General features: G+C 41.3%; 1 protein-coding gene across 2 annotated transcripts; it reads right to left on the reverse strand.

Moving 5' to 3' along the window:
* Positions 1-1,264: 1,264 nt before the first annotated feature.
* MAGIX (MAGI family member, X-linked) lies at positions 1,265-8,663 on the reverse strand. 2 transcript variants are annotated; one of them, XM_015814964.1, is made up of 4 exons: positions 8,483-8,663; positions 4,332-4,481; positions 4,039-4,121; positions 1,265-1,688 (listed from the first exon to the last, which is right to left on the reverse strand). In XM_015814964.1, the coding sequence occupies exons 1-4, from the start codon at positions 8,529-8,531 to the stop codon at positions 1,521-1,523; spliced, it is 450 nt and encodes a 149-aa protein (XP_015670450.1). In that variant the 5' UTR covers positions 8,532-8,663; the 3' UTR covers positions 1,265-1,520. The 2 variants fall into 2 exon arrangements, with proteins under 2 accessions (XP_015670450.1, XP_015670451.1); XM_015814965.1 differs by lacking the exon at positions 1,265-1,688 and adding an exon at positions 3,764-3,790.
* Between the last annotated feature and the right edge of the window lie 7,461 nt (positions 8,664-16,124).

Raw genomic sequence — 16,124 nt, forward strand, 5'->3', positions numbered from 1 at the left:
TTAGCTTCAAGGACTTGCATGCTTTGGTGTGATAAAGGGTGTTATAGTGGTAATCCTCAAAAAAAGAAGTTCTGCTCATAGTCCGCATCAGAGATGGGAACTGCTATTTCTGACATCCCTTTTTGTTTGAAGAAAATTGGGAAATATGCTGGTGTACAAGCACAGACTTATATGGGTGCCTTAAACTATTCCAGCATTTTACATGCTAAGGCAGGGCTTTTCAACCTTTTCACCCATTGCACCACTTTTAGGATATGGCAACATCCGAGCACCACCAGTCACCTAGCAAGGTGTCAAAAACTTGACCAAAAAAAAGGGGGGGGAGTGATGAAGTACAGGTAGTCTTCGACTTACAACAGTTCACTTAGTGACTGTTCGAAGTTACAATGGCACTGAAAAAGTGGCCCCCAAGCCACAGCCGAGCAAGATACCTGCCTGCCCACCTGGTGGCGCTCTTCCTCCTCATTGTTGTGAGCATTTCTGTTGAGGATTGGCAGCGGGGGTGGGGGTTTGGATTTTATTCCCCCCGTCTGCGGGGTGGTTGCAGCAGGTTTTGGTCACTTCACATGACCCTGGGACACTGTGACCGTCATAAATATGAATCAGTTGCCAAGCATCTGAATGTAAATCACAAGACCCTGGAGATGCTGCAACATTCCAGCTGATCGGCGCTTCTTCTGGGCTCAGCAGAAGTGCCAGGATCAGCGACGAGCTCCAGCTGGAGCCTGGTGCTGATCCTGGCGCTTCCGCTGAGCCCTGACAGCCCTGCAGCTCCAGCCATCTCTCACTCAGGCTTGTGCGGTGCTGCCACCGGTTCAGCTCATTCCCCTCACCCGCTACCACTTTTCTAGGATGGTCGCGTACCACCTGCCAGGTGCCAATGTACCACAGGTGGTACCCGTACCACTGGTTGAAAAGCCTTATGCTAAGGAAGAACAAATGGGGTCTAAAGGAACTGAAGCTCAGATAAATGGTCTGAATCGGTGGACTCCTTGGTGTTAATCTGAGCTTGGTTGTTTGGGTTGAATGAATATGGCTAAAATAGCCGGCTATGTTACGAGTGTCTTTTGAAAGAATGGAGAAAAGGAAAATGGAAGGAGGAGAGGAAAAAGAGAATTTTATTGCATGATGCCATACAATTTATAGTAGCCTTCCCCAATTTTGGCACCCTCCAGATGTGTGAACTTCAACTGACAGAATTATCTGTAATGGCTCATCTGGATGGAAAATTCTGGGAATTTTTTTTTTCTTTTGACAAATGGTAGGCACCAGGGAAGACTCATGTATAATAACTTACATTATTAGAACTAGATACTATACATAGGTTCCCTTGCCAAGTAATATAGAACTGGAAGGCTGTCTGCTCTGCTTGATCCAGCCTATGTTCTAGAATGCTAGATTGTACAACAGCTAAAGTTTCGGGGATGTGTGAGCGAGAAAGTCATTTTTGTCTGCAAGTCTCAACAAGTTTTCTAAAACCAATTCACATCTGCCTGGCCTCAGCAACTTTGCATTGGTGCTCATTTCCTGAGAACATCACATACCTGAATCTTGCCACATTGCTGGGCTGGCCCACCTTCCATAAGAGCTAAGACGTAGATGTCCATATTATATTCACTTCCGCCCCTTAGACTGAATCCGAAGCCACTGGGCCCTCGTAGCAGTTCCACGGAATATTGGCCAGACTCCTGTGGAGCAGGGAGAGATCACAATCCAGAGAAGACGGCTGAGCCAATGTCGTTTCTTAAAACAACAGCAACCACAGAAAAACTATGTAAATAAGAAAACTATTTTAGGGGCCAAACTATCTCTTGCAATGGAAACCACTGAAGTATCCTGCAATCTGTACATTCACAAGAAACATTCAATACATAGGTAATGACACATTGTCTGTACTCAAGAAAAAGTCATGGAGGTGCCGGTAGTTACATCTTTCAAAATAAAAAAAAATGTTTCTAAAGTTACTGCTGTACTGAAAATAGGCTAGAACAGTCATGTCAAACTCGCGACGTCACGTGACATCGCGCAACGTATCTGGAGAGTTTTACCATTGCCAGCATTCTGGGGAATTCTGGGAGTTGAAGTCTATTCATCTTAAAGATGCTGAGAAACACTAGGCTAGAACCCACCTCACAGATATTGTACATCATCTGATTATTCCCAGCAGGATTGTGAAAACTGAATCTAGTGAAAAATACAATTTGGTATGCTTTAAAATGGAAAAGAATGTCATCTGTGGCAACAGCATTATGTTTTTATTTTACCAATTTGTTGTTTTAAACATACCTGCCTCAACCTTAAAAGATTCTAGATTGGTTGAGGTGCACTGCCAATAATCATTTAATGCTGGAGCCATATGTGAACAATACTAAGGCATCTGAGCTGGATCACAATTGAACACAAATAACTATGAGTTCCTTCACTATGAATAAGATCTGATCTGAATTACAGGATAACAACTTTAATACCCTTTATTAAATTACACCCATTGGCTTTTCTGCCTCATGCAACACAAAAGGAAGACAATATTCAACCAATGTAATGAGGAAGTGGTTGAGCTCTAAAGACAATTCTGGTCCACCGCAAATAAAGGGACAAGCATTCCTTACAATTAACTAGGGACCACAAAGGCCAACCAGGGGAATAAATTGTGTTTGACTGATTACAGAGTTTGCAGAACCATTCCCAAGCTCCTGCTGCCTGACCAGCAGCAGCTAGCAAGCCTCCATGTCTGTCTGTCTATAAGTCATCTTAGCCTTCCCCAGTGTATGCTTTCAGATGGATTGGGAATACCCAAACTTCCAGGAATAGTGGATTCAAAACATTTGAAAGGAATCAAGCTAGGGAAAGCTGAGCCAGAAATTTGGATTTCTCATTTAAAAATGTAATGGATTCCTAGAAACAAACTGAGTTAAAAAATCCAAGTGTATACACAGAGTCTTGGACTCAATGGAACATGCTAAACGTGTAACACAGGTTGTTAGATTTTTAGCCCAACTAACAGAAAACATTTATTGTGCTTCCATTAGATTCTTAAGTTTTAATGAATCTTTAGAAGAAATCTATGCTAGTTGAGTAGCATTTAGCAACTCTCCTCATGGTCATCCGCAGAGGAAGATAGTGGTTATGCAGTTCAAGGCCTGCCCCTCTTCATGCAAAACACAGGTATGGATTGGATAAAAAGAGATGAGGTCATCATCTTGACTTTGGGCACCTCCTCTTACACTTTTTGGCACCCCCTCTTTTGATGCCCTGCATCTCTTTGTGTTCACTTGCTATTCTACTTTTTTAAGAATAACATAGAATTATTACTTCCTACTACAAGAGGAACACACGCTCCAACACCTTGATCAATCCACTCTGCTATTTTCCCTCACACCTACTCTACTGTTCCCTCTCTGAGGAAACTACAGGTACTATCCAACTCCTCATCTCCCTCCTGGTTGACCTGTCACCTCTTCTGAATCTCCTGACTGGCTGGCAGATGGGCATCTTGTTCTACCCCTTCTCTCAGATGGTGGCAGTTATTGGCCATGGAGGAAGAGGTGTGCCTGTGGCACGAAGAGAGCTAATCCTGAGGTGGAAAGGCCAGTGTGGGCAGGACCAGCATGATGCAGGAAATGAGGCAAGTCCCAGGAGAGGCAGTCTGCAGAAGCACCCTTCCAGGTACCTCTAAGTCTCACCTCTATTTTCCTCAGAAGAGTCTGGTAGCACCTTTTCCGACTGACCAATTTTATTAAAGGGCATGAACTTTCATGAACTGCAGCTCCCTTGCTCAGATGCTGTCCTCCTAAGTTGCAGGGCAAATAAAAGTGTCAGCCTCAGAAGCACTTATAGTGGAGAAAACATGTTTTTTGCAAATGCTAATGAAGAGAGCTTACGAAACCTCACACCCTTTAATGTATTGTCTTAATCCACAGAAGATGCTAGCAGACTCCTCCTACAATCCCTATTTTCCTCCTGCCCTTCGCCAATTTAACATGCCAAACTTCCTTGGCCACACCCTCGTCACCATGCTGGGTTCTGGCTCTCCAATACCTGAGGCTGAGTGAGGTGAGAGTTGGGACTCCATGGACATTCCCCCACTTCAATATCAGCAGAGTTTAAATCACTGGAAACTCCTAGAAGCAAACGGACAGAATCAGTTTGGGGAAAGGACTATTTACTACCCCATGTTTCCTTTTGTCTTTACTGCAGCCCATCACCTCCACCTGCACCATTATTCCACCTCCTCTTCCTCCTTCCTCGGGCCTCGACTTCCACTTCCACATCTGGTGTCCCCTTTTCCCCACCACCCAATTCGTCCCTTATTTCTCCCTGTGATCACTCACCTGCCTCCTTACGATTCCGGATTTTCATGCGCACTCGGTTCCCCGCCTGCCGGAAGACACTCCCAACCTCACCATGGGTCAGCCGGGCTAAGAGACCGGTGTCTTCCTGATGAGAGGGGCTCTCTTTGTGATGGGGTCCCAGGGAACTGGCTGAGAGGAGAGAATAGATGGATCAGTAAATGAGGATGGCAACTGTTCTGGATCGTGTAACCCTGACTGGAGCATGTAGATCTGTATGTTAGAATGTTTGGCATTTATTGGGTTAAGTGCTGTCTCCTTAAGAGATGGCTTATGGGTAATGTAGTTTTAGCTAGTCAGCAATCCCATGTTATCAGATCTGTGGGAGGAGCCACTAAAGTTCATCACAGGATATCCTGGCCATGTGCCAGTTTGGAATGCCTTTGTCTGAGTTAAGCATGGAACCACCGGAGGACTCAGATGGCCTCATTCCACATTAGAAGTTGGTGTGGAGGAAGTATTAATTTCTTACCTATAAGAATGAATAGATGTGTATTATCCAGAAGCAATAACCATAACTGCAAGTATTTCTGAATTAAATATCTGTTTTATAATCATTCTTATTGAGTTTATCTGTCTGATCTGGGTTTGCAAAGCAACTTAACTCTGGATCAGAACAGCAACCACCCAGATGTTTTGTTTCCAAATGTCAATAAATGTCACACATTAATTGGAGGATGATCAAGAGGGAACTAGATGTTAACATTTATCTACAACGCTTTTAGTCGTGTTTTTTTTCTTTTGTATTTTTAAACAACAAATACTGAAGATTTGGGCCCTTATCCCAGACATTTAAAGTCTTACAATGTTAAAACTGTTTAATGTACTTATAGACAACTTAATATTTTCTAGGATTAATTTCTAATCAAAGATACACTGAGCACTGACTGTACAATCATGCTAATTCCTCTGGCCACTTAGAGATAAGGAATTTCTTTTAAAGCAATTAATACATTAAAAAAAACAGAAATTAGGGAAGATGAAGGAAAACCTTGCTAAATTTTTTAAAACAGTCGACCATTTCAGATCTGGAATACTACTGTAGTCAATTCAATGATACTTTTATTCATTTGTATAGATGTACTGCTGCTGCTGTGTGTGTTCCTATATCACATGACAATGCAGAGTTCTATCCCATCGCTTGAAAAGAATAAACATATTTGCAAAGTGAGGATCTGGTGAGAACTTTCTTCATGAAACTGTATGACCTGAGTTTGCTAGATTGAAAGCATGGAAGGAAATTCCCTGCAGAAATTTCTTGAGATGCAGGAATGTTATCAGATTCTGAAACAAGCAGCTCAGATCTAGCCAGGGGAATCTAAATACAGGTAACCCGTGGTGGCTTACAAACATTCATTTCCTGACTGAAAAAAGTGACTTACAACTGTTTTTCATACAACTGTTGCAGTATCCCCATGGTCACATGATCAAAACTCAGATGCTTGGCAACTGGCATGTCTTTATGATAGTTACAGTGTCCTGAGGTCATGTGATCCCCTTGATTGACAAGCAAAGTCAACGGGGAAACCACATTCACTTAATAACTGGGATACTAATTTAACAACTTCAGTGATTCAATTAACAGTGGCAAGAAAGGTTATAAAATGGGGCAAAACTCACTTAACAACTGTTTTGCCTGTTATCTAAGTAATTTGGTCTGGTTTATGTAAACAAGTTAATTTTGTTTGGCTTCTCCCTGAGCAGTACTATGCTGGGTTCTGATATTTAGCCTACACCCCAGCTCTAGGCAATGTGAGCATCACATCTCCTACACCTCTTCTACTAATTGTAAACTGCAATCTGGAGTAAAAAGCACCTTTATGAGGCTGCAAAATTGCTTTCAGTCCCCTTCTAATTAATTGCGGATTCAGGGGTGGGAACAAGGAATAAGTAGGAGTCATGTCAGCAGATGTACATTATCTGTACATTTGCAGGTTATGCTTTGTGTTTTTGCTTTTGCTTTAAATCAGCCTGCACAGACCAAGATGCTCCTCAATCCATCTATTTGGGATCCTGGCCTAATCCCATGTTGCCCTGTTCCTACGCTCAGATATAATTTCACAAGTATTCTCTGCCCTGACAACATCTCACTGCTATCTTGACATTCTGCTTTCCGTGGTCAATAAAAAGACTAAATAATGCCACTATGGCCTGTGGTTTTTTTTTAAAAAAAAACAAACACCAAAACCTTCCTTCCAGATATATTGAAAACAACAGCTATTGAAAGGGGAATAAGTATACCTAAAATGTAATTCCTTGTACCATATAATGAGGGAATTAGGTACCTGCATACGTGTCAAAATTTACCTGCCTGAACCTGAATATTTAACTTCACTAGGGCATTAGATGGGAGAATTCCACATCCACATATTGCTGCTTAAATTTGCTGACAAGATCCCCTTAATTTATATATTTTCACGCACTCTCCTTAGCTCACAGTAGCCTCGGAACATGAGATCCTCCAGAGCTGTGTAAGAAGTTTTATATCCAAATATATTTTATTCTTATACTGTTCCCATCTTCCCTTAAAACATTAACAGAATCCACAACAGTCTGAGAATCAGAGTCTCCCCTAGATAATTGACAGTCAAGCTGAAACTAAATTAATCAAGTAAAAATAGCAGAGGGAAAATCCCTTACCCAAACTTCCTCAAACTCCCAAATAATTTACCCAGAGCTAATCAAAGGATAAGGTCTAGAAACACTAATAGAATTAATTAAGTCTCCCAGTGGAACGGCATGTTCACAAACATACACAAACACACACGCCCCTCAGCTCTAACCCTAAAATCAGCACATAGACACTTCCACATCCTGGACTAGCTCCTCTTATAAAAGTCTGCCACTGTACCCCATTTCTCTGCAGTTGCTTTTAGGAATAAGTATTTCCTCATAGATGTCTGGATCTCATTTTTATTTATTCTTGCGCAACCCCGTTTCAAGTTGGACCTCCAAATTATTCTTCTGACAGTGATGGTGGTGCTTCCTGTAACCCATTTGTCTAGAACGTTCCTAAGCCTTACTGCAAAAAAAGGAATTATGGTTGAATTGAACCTACAATTTATAAAATAAGGTTGGCTTCATGATCAAAAGATAAGAAGAAAAATTTGCAGCCCACCAGTTTCCCAAGAGATTTAAGGATTGCTCCAGATGAGGCTTTTTTTTCTTCTCATTTATGTTTTTTTTAAACAAAAGATTTATATTGTCATGTCCTCCTTTTTGCAAAAGCTCCACCTTTTCTCATTTGCATCATTTTTCTTGCAGAATTCCTTACTATCTTTTGATCAATAACCTTAAGAGGTCTCCACCTGAAAATCTGTCTAGCCTTACCTGGAAAACAAATGCCTAGCCCTCTTGCAGAAACACTGTCGTTCCTCAGGTGGGACCCTCAAACAACTTTATACTTTGCCCCCTACAACATGCACCAGGGTGAAAAGACAGCAAGCTGCAGAAACTGATTTGTTGATTCACCTGAATCTCAGAATCTACCAGCCAAAAGCAAAGGTAAAAAAAAAAAATCCGAAATGAAACACTTAAAAGAGAATGTGAGGCATGCGTGAGAGGGAGAGGCAATCAGGTGCACTTGCATTCTTACTTATTTTCAAATTCAGAACTAAGTTCAATTTTTTAAAAGTAAAAAAATCAGTTCCAGGTTTTCTTCTTTTGGGCACTTATTTGGGGCTTTGCAGTGGGGTAAAAGTATACCTATTGCCGATATTTGGCCAATTGTCCAGCAATATGCCCCACATTCCAATGAATGTTCTTTTCTGCTACTCATTTACAGCTCAATACCGTCTGATCTTACAAAAGATCTTCACCTTCCTAACATCTTCAGTGCATCCGAACTTTCAAAACAAGCTGAATGATTTCTATGCTAATAAAATGATTTGCCTTTCTGATCATTGATAGTAAACAACCCCACAAGGATTTCTGAACAATATGCAGCTACTGGGAAACTTGTAAGAGTCCGCTTGAACCTCTCCCTCCTCCTTCAGTTTTAGTCTTAAGTCAGCGGGACTCCCTTCTGGGGAAAGAGAAAATAGCCCTCCTCAATTTACTTATCTATTATCCCTTTCTTTCTCTCCCTCTCCCCAAATCAACTACAAACAAAATGGTAGGCAGTGGATATTTACGTTTAAAGTCCTGGATGTGGCGTAGGACGGTCTGAACTTGCTCAAACATTTTCAGGTAGAGAGAGAGTGCCGAAACAATCAGGGAGGAAGTTAAAACAGAGAGCAGGGGGTCGTCTCTCCCAGCTACTCCTGTTCTGCTCTCTGTTCTTCTCTGACCCCCTCTCAGGAATTTTTCCCTTTGCCTGATAAACCAAGGACTTTCAGGGGAGGGAACGGAGTGGCTGACGCTTAACCTGTTCAGAACCAGGAGGAACAAGTTGCTATGTGCGTGTGGGTGTGTATGTTTAAAAGACAGTGCTTGGTTATTTTACTCTCACATGGAAACATAATTAAGGCTTGTAATTCTTTAAACACAATGTGAGAGACAGGTGTTTTCTCAAATATCAGAAATCAATTGCACTTGCTTTCCCATTCTATTATTCAATCAAAAAAACCAAGAAGATTGTTTACAAAATTACACTGACTTCGCCCTTGTTTCACCACTATGCTGGATTGTTTCTTAGGATTCTTTTAATTCTCTTTCCCGCCTTCAATATATGCACACATAAGATTTAGAGAAATGTACATTTTACCATGCCACGAAGAAAGGAAATAGATTTCCCCAACTTAAACTCAAAAATCCATGTGATACTTCAAAATTAATATATTTATTACTGCACGTCCTCATGAACTTGAATCCTATAATCATACATGTGCAATTTTTAAAATGTCACATGACTGGTGTTTTTGTAGCAACTTACTATTCTTCTTGAAACTGAACAATGACTAGTATAGATACATTGAAAGATGTCAGCTGGAGATGCTGGATGTGACAAAGATTGGCAACCTTAGTTTTTTTTTTTTAAGGTATTATTCTGAAAATGAAAAATATGACATGGCATTTTTGATTGCTTTATGCAAACCTGTGGAGGTTCTGCAGAACTATGCAATGGGAATAATATAATAATCATACCAAATTCTGAATCAAAAGCCCTCTTTTACTTAAATACAGAATTTAACAAGGTGAAATCTATCACCAGAATATTTTCCCTCACCCAAAGAGAGTCTTTGTGTTTTGAAGATTATGGTCTTTCCAGCCTCTAATTTGTCCTCAACAACTTTATTGCTTAACTAATTTCAGCTTTTCTGATATCAAGATGGTTGCATTTTTCCTTACTTCTGTTTTCCTCTGAACTAGCAGCCCCTCCCCCTATATTTTAAAGTAAAAGATTCTCGCTTATTTGGGGAAAATGTGTGTGTTAAATCATTTTTTGCCTCAGCATGCCAGATATAATCTGATACCTTCAACCTATTAGTAAGAAATACATTCAATGTACAAAGTCTTCACAATTTTAAAATAGATCTGATGACCACATTTGACCTAATTCCTTTTCTTCCTCTATTCTTTGCTTTTTGTATTATCTGTGCTTTTTTGGGATTCCAGATAACCCAGAAACTCGGACTCTTTTGTAACATTACCTAATGTATGTGGAGATTCTCAGTCATCCAGATCATGGATGTCCCAAAGGTGCTTTTTCAAGAGGCAACTGGACCTTCTTGTTTTTCTTTGAACACATTTTGCTTCAGCTCTGACTGGATGGTGGACTGGACCCCCACCATCCAGTTAGAGCTGAAGAAGCTTCTTGGATGAGAAGCAAAACGTCTTCAGATAAAAACAAGAAAGTCCAGTTGCCTCTTAAAAAAGCGCCTTTGGGATTACCTAATGTAAGAATTGTGCAATTGTCTATTTTGTATTGTCTTTAAGTGCCAGCTCGTTTGTTTTAATTTCTAAGGCAGTTGCATCAGCGACAGCAATGAGCTACATACAAAGGTATGTTTTGCAAATATTTGGAACCGATTCAAAGAGCAGGAGTACAACATTTGGAATTTTGGCAGGACCCGGGTGCAGACTATTCACAATATTTTCCATCCTCCTTACCAGCTCTTTCGGCTACAACTCCATCGGTTGTTAGTGCAATGCTACATCCATGCTGTTCTTTCGGACCATCCACATTTATGGGTTCCCCAGCCCCTCCTGCTGGGCGAGGCCTCCTCAGCCTCTGGGAACAACGAGCAGGACACACAAGTACATTTCGAGGTTCAGGACCCACAAAACTGGTCACAGTCAAAGTGTCACCTGGGGCACCTCCCCAAGGGTTAGAAAGATCCTGAGGACCACTTTTATTATGAGTGGAGTTGGGCAAGAAATGTTCTCGTCTAACCGAGCAGTTTTCCTGAGGATGCCTATGGGAGTGGTGACCTGTAAGAACAAGAAGGGCAAAGGGAAAATTCCATTAGGGGGATCGCCAACTGCAGAACCAAATGACATAACTAATACTCTCAGCAGCGATTGAAGCGTCTGGCCACACCTCAACCTTAGTATACTTTATATCTGTTTTTTATGTCTCCCAGTTCAGGTTCTGATTCTTCAACCCAGTATGGTCTACTGCTTAAATCACTGGATTGAGACTATGACAAGTCAGGTTCAAATTTCCACTCAGTCATGAAGCCCACTGAGTGACTATGGACAAGCCTAACTTACTCCATGTGACTGAGGTGAAGATAAAACTGGAAGAGGGGGTATTATGTGTGTCCTCTGAAGTGCTGGAGGAACAGTGGAATACAAACACAGCAAATCACTAAAAGTTTCACTTTTTGAGTCAATACTTGACTCAAGTGAGAGGGTACGATTATAAATCAGTTTGATAGATCTTTGCAAATTAAAACCACCCCTCAAAATAGTATTTGCTAAACTTAGCTTTCAGTTTGAAAGAAACAGATTTTTTTCCTCCCATTAACTGGTGATATAAATTTGCACCAGCCAAATTGTGACAAAAATCTGCTTTATGCCACTAATATTCTGCCTTTCTTGAACAGAGCATAAGGTGAAATGTGTGTCTTCCATCTGGATGCTGTCTGGGATCCATTTCCATTTAGCGATGCTGCTGTCTTCTGCATATAAATATATTTGTTTTGTTGGTTTTATTTTGAATTCTATTTTTAACTTTTTTGGTTACATTGTGAGCTGCTCAGAGTCATTTTGACTCTGGCAGTGCCTAAACTGAATAAATTAAGTTATGTGAATATTTACTGGCCCCCAGATTGGGCAATCTTTTCTAGTCTCTAGTCTCAGAGTTAACAGTAAATTTTTACAGTATCTAGAAGCCAACACAAAATTGGATGCGGTAATCTGGATGAATTTTACACATAGCAGTTAACATTGACCACAGGCTGATTCAGTTCATGAAACTAAATCTATTCTTTCCTGAAGCTTACACATTTTCCTAGTTGTCCATTAGTGCAGCATTACATTTCCCAGGTCTGGCCAAACTATGATTATTAACTTTTATTTGTGGAAGCAAGCTAAAGGGGGCTGTTTTCTGTATAGAAAAATCAGTTTTCAAACAGAATAAATAACTATTACTGTTAACTTGTAATTCACTATAACAGAGTTTTGGTAACCACTATTCCCTGCAGCTGTCTTGGCAAGGATTTTCAGAAGTGGTTGCCCTTACCTACTTCCTAGGATTGAGAAGATGTTACTGGCCCAAAATCATCCAGCTGGCTTCTGGCCCAAAATCACCCAGCTGGCTTCATGCCCAAAGCAGAATTCATGGTTTTCAGGTTTTTAGCCTGGTGACTAAACACTACACTACATCAATCTGGTTCTCTAACCACATTTAAGGATCAGACAATCCCTTGAACTAAAGTTTAGATAGAAGCACCTACATCTGGTTTGCAGAGCTACAGCTGAAACAGCAGAACGATTCTGCTGTCCCAAAAAAAATGACATGGGTATATCCCTAAATTCTGCAGAAGTTAAGCTCATCTTGAAGAAGACCTTACTTTTTAATTCCAAATAGAAACTTCTGATTTCCTCCTTGTGATTTCAAAAGAGAAGAAAAATATGAATATCAGTGGAGTCTAACAGTTAGCTTTTGAAATGCGGAAAACCACGATTTGGTATTAAATAAGAATATAGGTAGTCCTCAACTTATAATCATTTGTTTTAGTGACCGGTCAAAGTTAAACAGCACTGAAATAAGTGACTTATGACTGTTTTTCACACTTACAACCATTGCAGCATCCCTGTAGTCATGTGATTTGGACGCTTGTCAACTAGCTCATATTTATGACGGTTGCAGTGTCCCGGGGTCCTGCAATCACGTTTTGTGATCTTCTGACAAGTAAAGTCAGTGGAGAAGCCAGATTCACTTTACAAAGGGTGTTATTAACTTAACAACTGCAGTGATTCACTTAAAAACTGTGCCATGATAGGTCATAAAATGGGGCAAAACTCTTGCTTAGAAATAGAAATGTTGGGCTCAGTTGAGGTAAATTGAGGACTACCTGTATATATATATATTTAAAGTGCTGATATATAAAAGCATTTAGTTAACTGTATACTAACATCATTATGTAATCCAGCCTTTTCTAATTTGGTGAACATCAGATGCAATACAGCTAGTCCTCATTTAGCAGCCTCAGTTGGGACTGGCAACTTAGTAACTCTAAGAGGAAAATCATGTGACCATAACTGGGCTTGTGACTTTAATTCATTTTGTTCATTAAGTGAAATAATACAGTCCCTAATTGAAGAATCATTTGACTGTGACTTACGCTTTTACTTCTACCTTCTGTATTAAGTCTGCTTGTTGCAAGCCGGTTGCAAATGGTGATCAGTGATTGAGGGATGTTGCGAAAGTCACACATATAGGGATTGGTTGCAATTTCCCCCCCAACATTGTTGTAACTTTGAATGGCTGGTGCACAAGGCAGTTGGTAAGTGAGAACTGCTTGTACAACTACCCAAATTTCCAGGTTGGGGAAACTGGCTAAACAATGAAGACAACCCCCTTTGAACAGGTGAAACAAAAACCATGCACACATATTCCAACAGACAGTTAAAATTCAAATGCTGATAGATTGCGAAATAGGTGGTCATGGAGAAGAATCAAAATCAGTATTGCACAATCTGAAATTTCATTTTTTTAAAAAATACAATTTTTGCCCAAAAGTTTTTCATTGCCTTCTACAATCTTCCCTCAAAAGAGTACCATAACTGGGCCACTGCCCCGTTTTCTCGGTTCTCAGAGTATCTTTTTCTCACTCCATGAAGACAGTACTATTTATTACAACTCACTTGTGGAATGAAGTGGCATGAGTGTCACAGGCAAGCCATTTACCTATTTTCAACATTTATACCCCAATTAGAAGGCACATCCAGCATATAAGCCTTTACAATAAAATAGGGCAGCTTCTGATCAGAACCGGATCTGTTGAATATTGTGTGTGGATGACAGCTGTGTTGAGCAATATAAATGCTTCTTTGCAATGTGGTACTCTCGTTTCAAGGTTTCTTCTGCTGTAAGGCACTGCTTACATAATGGGGTGAGCATAAGGAAAGCAGCATTAATGTGTTGAAATGGGTGTCTAAGCCTTAAATGCATAGTGGCTATTCTAAGTTCATTTGAGTGCTAGTTTGGTGTAGTGGTTTAGGCATTAGACTAGAAACTGGGAAACCACGAGTTCTAGTTCTTCCTTAAGTATGAAGCCAGTTGAGTGACTTGAGTCAGTCATTTTCTCTCTCTCAGCCCTAAGAAGAAAGCAAGGGCAAACAACTTCTGAAAAACCTTGCTATGAAAAATGGCAAAAATGGCATGGAATAGTCCACGTAGTTGAGTCAACACTGACTCAAAGGCACCCAACCCCCACACCAAATCATTTAGAGTTGCACCCCCTACAAACATCAATGGGACTGCATTTGAACCCGGGAAGATTAGCCCCATCATTGGGTAAGTGAAGCAAGCATTTCAAGCAGAGATACTGAAGGTGTTTCTAAGCTCTTTCTTCATTTCCCTTTGATGCAAGGACCACGTGTACACCTTTTAACCTCCTAGACAGTTCTCAGGTGTGGTGGTGGACCATTGCCAATGTTGAAGTTAGAGTCGGCAGGTTTCTGCACATGGGATGGAAGAAGGCAGCCTCTCAAGCTCAGCTTTAGCATCAAACTGTCTTGGGATGGCCTTGGATACATGAATGTTTTGGGTGCCTCCCGATGTAAGAATGCAATGTGAATTACAAGAGATAATTCTTGTATTGCATTCTTCAATAACCAGAACTATACACCCTAGAAACTTCCATTAGGCTTCAGCTCTCCAATATATATATAAATGGATGTTTTAAGGAATGTGTCTACCCTACATGCATCATTCTTTGTAAGAAACACTGTTGTATCTGAACTAAGTCTGTAGTGTTATTGCTCTTATAAAAACTGTGGCTAAAGCAAGATTTTGACGCAGGCGTGGTTAAGATCAGATTCCAATTGTGACTAAAGTGAGATATGAGGACATTGTTATTAGTAATAATGGCACTATGCTACAGCCATTTTGCAAACTGTTTGTATTAGTAAATTACATATACATGTGAATTCCTTGTCTGAGAATTATATAGTGCTTCTTCTCTGGCAGAGAATTTGAACTCTGGTCCTTTGTCTCCCCCCCCCCCACCACCCCAAGCAGTGATCAGAGCTCTCCCTCCTGATTGCTTCCAGCTGTCAGGATCAACCTAGGCATAAAGGCAAGCGGAGCAAAATGCGAGTCCAGCCCGGCAGAGCTAAGCAAGTGACTTGGGGAGAAAGCCACACAGCCCATTCTTGGAGCTGATGTCGCTCACCTTTCCTTTCCACCAGAAGGATCACATCTCCCGTTCGCATACGCTCCTGCAACACACTCTCCACTTCTCCAGGGCTCAGATCTCGAACGTCAGCCCCATTCACCTTGGCGATGACATCTCCTTCTTCCAGCAAAGGGCATCGCTGCCGGTCCCAGATCTTCACAACCCGAGTCCCTCGCCTGCCTCCATTGAGGGATCCTACTCCAAAAAAGGGCCCAGAAGGGCTGCAGGGCAAGGGCACAGGGGTAAGGCGGCTGCAGGGTGGCGCCCGATGGAGATGCCGCTCGGCATGTTCCTCTTCATCGCCCAGGCAGGCTTTGGTGCAACAGCGGACGCTGAGTCCACGGGTCCTGCGTGATGGGGCCGGTCCAGCTTCTTGGCCACAAGCTGGGCCTCTGGGAATAATGGGACTGGGGGGTATAGCACCGTAAGTTGGTGGAGGGCGTCGGGGCAAGAGAGGCTGCCCATCAGAAAGGCAGGAACAAGGTGACTGACGATGGGTATATTGGAGGATACAGTTCCCATCAACTACTACTACGACATTCACTGCAAGGTGGAAGGAAAACAAAGAGAGCTCTCTTGGTCTATGCACGACAGGCAACAACACAGCATCCTTTGGCCAAAGGGACGGCAAACTGGGCTCCTCCAGCTGTTTGGAACCACAGTTCACCCAAGATCTTGCCACTGGCCATGCTGGCAAGGGCTGATGGAGTGGACATCTAACCTCCACATGATACTCGGTTGCTTAATTCTGCTTTAAGTCAAGGTGAGGGCTGAATCAAAGCTAAATATCTCACCCCAATTTTTACCTCAGATATTCTCCAGTCAAAATCATTTGTCAAAGGCAGAGCCAGTACAGGACAGTACCTGAACTATGTTATGTAATAGATTTAATAACCGACATGTAACCATTTCTAATTTTCCATATTTAATAGCTTATAAGCAATGAGACTTAGTATTTGACGAAGCAAGTACTTAATTGGTGGTA

Source organism: Protobothrops mucrosquamatus, unplaced genomic scaffold (assembly GCF_001527695.2).
Source record: "Protobothrops mucrosquamatus isolate PMUCROS unplaced genomic scaffold, P.Mucros_1.0 scaffold300, whole genome shotgun sequence".
Taxonomy (NCBI): domain Eukaryota; kingdom Metazoa; phylum Chordata; class Lepidosauria; order Squamata; family Viperidae; genus Protobothrops; species Protobothrops mucrosquamatus.

Bases quoted from the DNA above. Each gene is read 5' to 3' on its own strand.
- MAGIX (XM_015814964.1), bottom strand. From the start codon at position 8,531: ATGTTTGAGCAAGTTCAGACCGTCCTACGCCACATCCAGGACTTTAAA. The intron at 4,122-4,331 runs GTGAGTGATCAC...GTTTGCTTCTAG, and splicing joins CCGGAATCGTAAGGAGGCAG to GAGTTTCCAGTGATTTAAAC. The intron at 1,689-4,038 runs GTATTGGAGAGC...CCTGCTCCACAG, and splicing joins CTCACCTCACTCAGCCTCAG to GAGTCTGGCCAATATTCCGT.